Here is a 9272-nt window from a genome sequence, read left to right as displayed (position 1 = left end):
TATGAATAGCTATTGATCGACTTTTTGGTACCGGACCTTCCCTGATTAAAGTTACGAAAGTCTCACCTAAAAAGTAATAGAAAAACACGTTGAATCAGGATTCCAGAAATCTGGTTAAAATTATCATACCTGATCGTTCACAAAGTAGTTGTATGTAGCCTTTTCTTTCTATTTATTATTGATTGGCATCAAACCAGTCTGTTAACTGAGCTCCGAAACCCAAACAGTTTATTGTTTTGTGAAACTTTGGACGTATAATCTCTGTTGATATGCAATATGAAATTACTCAGTATGTCAAGCGATAGCAAAACTTTTATTTTACCATGAGATTACAATACTTTCTTTTGGAGACTCAGTTTTTGCTGACATTCGTTGGTGCTGTTTTTGCAGGTAAGTCAATTTATTGTACTTTTGGCAATAATAATTACAATGAATAATGCCACACAAGGTAAGATTAGCAGAACCCTTACCATTATTTAAACCGCTCCGCTGAATACAACTGTTCTCTTTGTTAGTCCAGATTTGCGTTATAATATCTCCCCTTTCTAAAATGCAAAAAGTAAAAATCCTGAAATTTCAGCAGTGCGTTCAGTAAGGTGTTTTCAAAATGCTAGCATATGTTTTTTGTATCCTTGTTGCAATGCAGTGCATACACTGCAAGCGGAAAACCAAACACAAACGTTCCCTACAAACATTTTTACTGAATGCATGACAGGTTAAAATGCTGACAAACAGTGGACACAAGTGGAGATCCACAAAATTCAGACCCAACTTTAAAGATTCTCATATCTTGTATTCATAATTGTGATTTGTCAGGTAATATACAAGACTTTCAACTGTTCTCTATGGTGGTCTGGTTTTGCGTCCCCAGTTTTCTCCACAGGCGTTGTAGCACTGCTTGCAGCACTCTCCCATCCCATGGCCCTGCGATCACAACACTTTTATCCTCAAAATTTATGTCAAACGCTACATGTATATCAGTAGGCGAACATTTCTTGGACATCTCTTTCTCGAGATGTTCACCTGATATTGGAAGTTATCTGATATGTATTTTAATCTTCAGCATATGTTCTATTCAAATTTAGAATGCAAAATAAATGTTTTAATATTTTCACTTCCATGCTGAATCATGAATAAATACAAAATATGTCTAATTGTCATTTGATAGTAGAAGTTCTCTGATGCTACATTAACTTAACAACACACCCATAGATCTTGTCCTAAGTAATTTCTATTTTTGATATGTTTAAAAGTTGAATATTTAAATCAGAAAAATATTAATTTGCCATTAAAATATACTATGAATATGACATTACACTTGTCATGTACCATATATATGTTTAAAAATGTTTTTTTAAGAGATTTTCGTTCCTTTTATTAATTTGTTTATCTGCATTTTGCATTTTATGGTACTCTTCTGCCCATCCACACTCTGCCCTTGAAGTTTCCAGTGGAAGTAAAATATGATTTTATAAACAGTTATGAACCTCTAATATTTACTTACCCCCCATCCCCCCCCCACACACTCCTTTTGGTACCTTAGAAATGTTCCAAGCACCTAATTGATAATAATCAGGCGTTCGATATGTAACCAAGAACTACTCCTCTACTTCTACAATAAATTTCAAAGTCAGCCCAATTCACAATCCCAAGAAGAATACTCAAAAATCACTATTTAAAAATAAAAAAGCAACAAGTTAAACTAGTTCAGATATTTTTAAATGCAGTCTTATTCCCTTATTATTTTTAGCTCCACTGGCCGAAGGCCATGGAGCTTATGTCGTCACAGATTGTCCGTCGTGAGTGCGTGCGTGCGTGCGTGCGTAAACTTTTACTTTAAACGACATCTCCTCTGAAACTGATAAGCGGATTTTGACAAAACTTCACAGGAATGTTCCTTTGGTGGTCCTTTACCAAAATTGCTCAAATGGTTCCGGTCCATTGCACAATATGGCCGCCAGAGCTAAAAATAGCAAAATCTTTAAACGACATCTCCTCTGAAACAGTTCGGCAGATTTTGATGAAACTTGACAGTAATGTTCCTTGGGTGGTCCTTTATTAAAATTGCTCAAATGGTTCTGGTCCATTGCACAATATGGCCGCCACAGCTAAAAATAGCAAAATCTTTAAACGACATCTCCTCTGAAACGGATAGGCAGATTTTGATGAAACTTGACAGAATTGTTCCTTGGGTGGTCCTTAACCAAAATTGCTCAAATGGTTCCGGTCCGCTGCACAACATGGCTGCCAGGGCAAAAAAATAGAAAAACCTTTAAAGAACATCTTCTCAGAAACCGATGATCAGATTTTGATGAAACTTAACAGAAATGTTCCTTGGATGGTCCTTTATCAAATTTGCTTCAATGGTTTCGGTCCACTGCACAAGATGGCCCCCAGAGGTAAAAATAGAAAAACCTTTAAACGACTTCTCCTCAGAAACCGATGATTGTATTGCAATGAAACTTGACAGAAATGTTACTTGGGTAGTCCTTAACCAAAATAGCCCAAACAGTTCTGGTCTGCTGCACAACATGGGCACCAGAGCTAAGAATAGAAAAAAAGGTTAAACTACATCTTCTCAGAAACCGATGATCAGATTTTGATGAAACTTGACAGAAATGTTCCTTGGGTGGTCATTAACCAAAATTTGTTAAATGGTTCCAGTCCACTGCACACCATGGCTGCCAGAGCTAAAAAATAAAAAAACCTTTATACGACTTGTCGTCGAAACCGATGACCTTTTTTCGATAAAACTTGACAGAAATGTTTGTTTGGTGCTCCTTTACTCAAATTGCCCAAATCATTTCGGTCCACTGCACAACATGGCAGCCAGAGCTATTAAAGTAAAATTTTTTTTTAAATAACTTCTCCTCAAAAATTGATGATTGTATTTCTATGAAACTTGACGAAAATGTTCGTTAGGTGGTCTTTGCTTGAACCTTTTGGCCAGTGGAGCACAGGCACTGATGTGCCTCTTGTTTTTCAAATCCAGGCTCTTTTAAATGACTTTGCATTGTTTATTTGCTTGAAAAATACTATGTTAAATTCACAAATGTCATACATGTGATAATTTCTTGGGTCGATTCCGGGACACTCGTCGTAATGTCAACGCACACTAGGGGGGTCCGGGGGCATGCCCCCCCCCCCCCCCCCCCCGAATTTTTTTTTAAATGGGGAACGTCTGTGGTGCATTCTATAGCATATCTGGGGCTATTTTAGTCGTTTTTAACGTCGGGAAAATGTACCTATTTTGACTGCCAAGACGTATTTTTTACTTGACATGGTTGATTTTTTTCTGCATTTTCTTGAAAAAATAAAACCACCAGATATTTTCCCAGGCTTTAAATGAAGTGCTAACCAGGAGGATATTTAGTCTACTTTCGGTTTCATCAAAACAGGAAATAAACAACTATACGGGCACCTGTTTTCCCGCGCTTTTGAGAACATGCGTTACAAAATATTTATTTTTTCATCACATTTAAAACGTTTGCAATTTATGACACACAATATTTTCCAGACGATAAAGAAGATTTTCCAGTCGATGAGCTTTTTTCCGTTTGGAGATGCATATAATTTTGATAGAGACGTGTCAACAATCGGCTGTATAAAGCGATCACGTGACTTACCATGGTCACGTGATTAAAGCACTCTATATAACCACCTGTAAACCCCATATCGTCAGTTTTATTTCGGCGTAAAAATACACACGATAGATCGAAAAAAAGATCAAAACACTAAAATTCCTTATGGACGCGTAAGTTGTTTAAAGTTGTTTAAAGTATAACGACGTATCGACTTTGAAATTTGAAAGGAATATGGGATGTTTTCCGTGTTTTAATTGTGTTTTTTTACTCATTTTGTCACTTTCTTTGAACTTACCTTCATGCTCGTTTGTTGGTAAAATGTGTCAAAAATATCAATTCATCAATTAAAAGCTATCATTCATAAGACCAAACAAATCCATATGAAAACAATGAATTTGTATACAAGAACCCTCCCCCACTCGTTAAGCACAACAATAGGCCGATAGATCATTTATCGGGTGATTGACGATGACCTCGACGACACACGTACCAATTAACGGATTAGTGTCAACATGTCCTGCGTTTTACGACCAGTGTCCCGGACAGGCAAAATAGCTGACTTACATTGGTAAAATTAAGATAATCGATTCCGATTCCAAGATTTTTTTTTTCGTTTTTTTTTATGGCTTTCCGGGACAAACATGCACCCTCCGTGACTCCGTGACAGAGATACGATTTCCGGGACAATCCCGGACGTCCGGGACGTTATCACATGTATGCAAATGTAGCCATTTTTTCACATTTCTATTAAAGGACCCTGGCCCATCGCAAAAGGTGGACAAAAATGCTGAAATAACCACAACTAATAGGGAGGGTTCTTCTTCATTTATCTCTGAGTACTGGATATTAACTAGAGCAAGACCTTACATACAAAGACTAATATATATTCCATTTATATGACCATTCTTTTCCTGAGGGTCAAATTTACCCACGAGGGAGTTGTGGTTATTTTTTGGATGAGTTTATATGGCAATTGAAAAAATGAACATTGATGATAAAAGCCAATAATTTGTGTTGGAAAAATAAAATTAGATTATGTGATAGAACTATTTATATTTTATACTTTCATTTTTCTCTTAAGTAAGTCATTATCTGGGAGATGTTTAGAGAAACTACGGTAATATAAAAGCCACGTGTCCCCTGACTTTTAGAAAACTAAACTTAAGCCAATTTTATTTATTCGACTGTTTTAAACATAATAAGAATTATGTATGATCTTAATCAGTAATAATTCATATTTTCAATCTAAGTTGATTGAACTTGTTGAATTGAGTTTTGTAGCTTCATGAGAAGTAAGAACGACATTTTGATACTTGTATAAGAGCATAAAAGAATACTAAATAGCTTAATGTGACAAAAGAAATAGTTAGATCGTACGTAACCATCATTATATAATTGATCTGCTATCAGTTACGGTTTTAGAAACATTTTTCAGAGGCATATCGACAAATGTTTAAATAGAATAATGAATTATGTATATACAATATTTTTCCTTTTTTGTTTTGTTATGTCAAATATTTACTGAAAAACACAGCAAAACACCACAAATTTCCCAAGGGGGCAAATCAGGTTTTGCATTTTTAGGAAATGAAACAATGATGGAAACAAATTAACCCCAACCGCACTCACTCTGCACCTGAGGGTTTAATCTCTTTGGGTATTAGGGTTTATATGTAAATATTTGCTCTGGGGGAGATTTGTCCATTGAGGTAGATTACCCATGGGAGCAAATTTGCCACCGAGGGTAAATCTGTCATATAAACAGGGTATAAGTGACAAAAAGTATTGTAAAATCTCAAAACTTTTTGAATGAACAGTACTGTATTGCAATACAGTTTAGAAAAAGCAATCAAAATGTTTCCATTTGTATTGATTTTCAATAATTACTGTAGTTCCTAATGGCAGGTTTGCATGACAGAATTTCAGTTATAGGTTGGTCAATGTACCTTCTCATATTCATGCCAGGAAAATTTTCACCCTCTTTTCTTCAGCTTGGTGTGCAAATTGTTGTTTAAGACTAGGGATGCCAAGAAGTTGATTCATGCATTCAAAGGGTGGCTTTAAAGTGTCTGAAATATGGATAAAAAACATTACAAATTTAAAAAAGTCTTCCCTATTCATACATGTCAACGTCTGTAAGTTGTGCATGACATTAATGTTGTCATCTTAAGTAATTCATATTGTACCTTTGCATCTTTGAGTCTGAGCTAAAAACCCAAGTAGGTAACCTAGGTACTGAAAATGAGGAATCTTGATTATTTATTATGCCCCGCTTCGTAGAAGTGAAGGTACTATTTTTTATTATGCCCCGCTTCGTAGAAGTGAAGGTACATTCATTTGCACATGTCGGTCTTTCTGTAGTCCAAACCTTGTCGGCCTGATAAGGCCTTCAAATATGATAGGGTTGTCAGCAGACGACAACAATTGATTTTGGAGTCAGTAGGACTAATTTCACTAATGTGGTGACCTTGAAAATAAGGTTACATGTAGTCCAATTGATAATAATGAGTTTGCTTGGGCCTATGGTCTTCAAAATGGTAGGAAGGGTGGACATGACAAGCAGGTATTGATATTGATTTTGAGGTTGGTTAGTATAAGTTCTTGTATCATTGAACTTGAACACAAAAAGCTTGTCTGATGATGACAAAAGTATGCCTTGGCCTACTGTCTTCAAGGGAGGTTAGTCATGACCTGTAGATGACCCCTTTCGATTTTAAGGTTTAAGGTCATGGTTGTGGTAACCTAGAACACAAAAACCTTTCCCCCGATTGATAACTGAAGAGTATGCTTGGGTCTAAGGCTTCAACAAATAGCTTGTTGGATTGGTGAAGACAAGTTCGCTAGGGCATAAGATGATCCTCTAAATTGTTTTCAAATATTTTTTTATATTTTTATGTCCTCTTTAAAATGGGGCATTTAGGTTTGGTTGGTAGACCATATCTTATCCAAATGAAACATTAGTGGTAGGTTGCCCATGACTGGTAGATGACCCCTATTGTAACTTTTTGATGATTTTGTGATTTTGGGTCAGTAGTTCAAAGGTCAAGGTCACTGGACAAAAAACTGGGACTATTAAGCGCCAATGGTAGGATGCCCTTGACCAGTAGATGATCTCTATACTTTTTGGTGTCTCAGTCTGTATATCGAAGGTCAAGATCACAAATATGATATTTGTGCAACATCTGCAAAATGCTTATGATGTGGAATCTTGAAATGTTAAAAGTGAGTTGCACTTGGCCGGTAGATTTCCCGTTATAAATGGATTTGAAATCAAGATTGGAATCAAGTAGTTTGAAGGTCTTGCTCTTTAGTCTTCTCTTCAGTTTTCTTGTGCAAGCATTTATAAGCAATGAATTTCTCCCCAGGATGCCTTTGTTTAATCTTGTATGTACGTTATACTAAAGCTGCACAGCTTTGCTCAGGGTGGCATCATGTTTCCTTTTTTAAATGTACAAAATTACATCGGAAAAGTATTCAGGTTTTTTTTGCCTTTAAGGCATTTCCTGGAACAAGTTGCATTTCAGTGATTAGTAAGCTCCTGACATTTATGCTGGAAAATCTGGATTTATTGTTTCCAGCAGGATATTGATCTAGTGTGTGATGCATTAAAATTCATTCCTTCTGTTCATCTGACCTCTTTACATGAAGACTCCAGTATTTTATTGCAATCATATTTCTTGGAGATGGATTGCTGCAATTTTCTTTGTGAATTATTCAAACCCCTGTCACAAACAAATTGCCCTGCAAGTTTTTAGGATAACAGATTATTTAGAGTGAATTTCAGGTTGTCAGGTTTTCAAGGAATTATGCTGGGAACTGATAATTTTGTCATAGACACACCACTTACTGTCCAGTCCCTTCTCTACCCCACCCCTGAACCACCATTCCAAAACTGTGTAGTAGCATACACATATTGGCTGTAAAACTCAAAACTTCTAATTACTTGCAGACCTTGTCTTGTTGATATATTTATACATAGCATTTTACATTACAAACAGGAAATAAGACTGGAAACGATAAGGCCTTCATCTATTTTGTTGCTTAAACAAAAAATAATGATCATTGTTTATGATGTTGATATTTAACAGACTTCTTTAGTGTAAATCAAGTTGATGATAGTATCAAAGTGCCAGAGTGGCAGGCCAACCAGTGTGTAGATCCTGCGAAGGTGTTTACATTCCCCACCCACTGGCATCACGCTTTACAATGGGCTATCTTGCTACATCAGCTGAAACACTCTACAGACTCCCAGATAATATGTCCAATTGTTTTAAGCTATTTCTTATTAAGTGAATTTTGGCATTTTTTAGCTTGTCTGTTTTTCAAAGAAAAAATGTTGAGCTATTATCGAAGCCTTTGAGTTGTTACTAAGGTGTTCTTTTTCAAATCTTTAACATGGTCATATAAAAACTCATAACTCAAAAGATGTTCATGATATTTTCATGAAACTAAAAGTGAAGTAAACAAGTTACTAGGGCCACACCTATTTAAGTTTTGTTTGACAAATAGTGCCCAATTATTTTTGAGCAACAAGCAAAACAAAAAATACAATTTTGCCTTACAGTCGGGAGCAAACTCATACATAGGAAACACTCCAAAGAACATCATTCTTGTTTTCTTGCACTCTTCCTGTAATCATTAAAGACCTAAAAAATAATAATAATTTAATGACACTTCTCTCCTTGAATTGGATTGCTTTACATGGAGTCATTGAAGTTTGTCACAACAAGTCAATAATTTGGATTTGTAATGAATTTCAAGACTTTTGGAATTAGTGTGGTCACTTGATAAAAGAAGAAAACCTTTTGTATTTTCTGAAATACAGGTGTGGTAAATCCTATGAACAAAATATCAAGTTGGTGTGGCCATGAAACAATACAAGAAGCAAAGCCCAAAACTCTGGGTTTAATTATGATCAAGTTATACCCCTTGACCTCTGGAAAAAAACATACAAATTTGTGTTTTATTTGCATAGCTGTTCTAGTTTTAATAACTTAAACAGGCCCTGTAGGCTAGTGTGGGTGTTCGAAAGATAACTGAGGTCTGTATACTATCATTAAAGCAACCTTATAGAGAATAGTGAAACTATCCTGTGGTTATTCTTTAAAACCAGCAATGATTATTGATATGATCTGTCTTGTTTGTAATTTGCATCTGAGATGCAGGAGCAGGCCTGTATTGATTGAGGAGAGTGCGGTTATGTGGAAGATGCATGCTGAACTTCCATATTGTCATGACTTCATGTGAAATAAAAGTTTAAACCACCTATTGTGTTCTGCAACATGTCTAGAGAGAAATGTGGCAGCTTTTGTATTGTCCAGGGAACAACCTTAACAAAAACATGTTCATGCCTTGAAGCCACTTTTGGCCGGTTATATTTCTGTATCTATGTAAGGGTATTTGAAATAAACATCCTTATTCTTGAGTTTGACTGAAGGGAGAGTTTTGAAAAGCCTCTGTCAGTTGTTGTAGACTTAAATCTGCACTCTCACAGATTGAACGTTTCGACAACTTTTTTAATTTTTGTCTTGGAACGAGCCAATTTCTGCGAAAAAACATGGAAACCAGTGAGATAAGACTGCTAAGACAAAAACTATATTTCTTTTAATTTATATTTAAGTTCTAAAATTAATGTTTTATGCTTTTTTCATAAACTGTAAGTAACGGTTTAAGCCATAAAAAAATGAT

At 35.7% G+C, this 9272-nt stretch overlaps 1 protein-coding gene across 2 annotated transcripts in view; it reads left to right on the top strand.

The window, feature by feature from the left end:
• Positions 1-211: 211 nt before the first annotated feature.
• LOC128227641 (chondroitin sulfate proteoglycan 4-like) overlaps positions 212-9272 on the top strand; it is a 34338-nt gene continuing 25277 nt past the window's right edge. The window contains exon 1 of one of the 2 annotated variants that reach the window (XM_052938362.1): positions 212-390. In XM_052938362.1, coding sequence (XP_052794322.1) covers positions 324-390 — 67 coding nt within the window. In that variant the 5' untranslated portion in view covers positions 212-323. The remainder of the gene's footprint in view (positions 391-9272) is intronic. The other variant, XM_052938363.1, reaches the window with a different exon arrangement.

Source organism: Mya arenaria, chromosome 3, assembly GCF_026914265.1.
Source record: "Mya arenaria isolate MELC-2E11 chromosome 3, ASM2691426v1".
NCBI lineage: Eukaryota > Metazoa > Mollusca > Bivalvia > Myida > Myidae > Mya > Mya arenaria.
The sequence above is the reverse complement of the archived record's forward strand: the minus strand, read 5'-3'. Positions and strand labels throughout refer to the sequence as shown.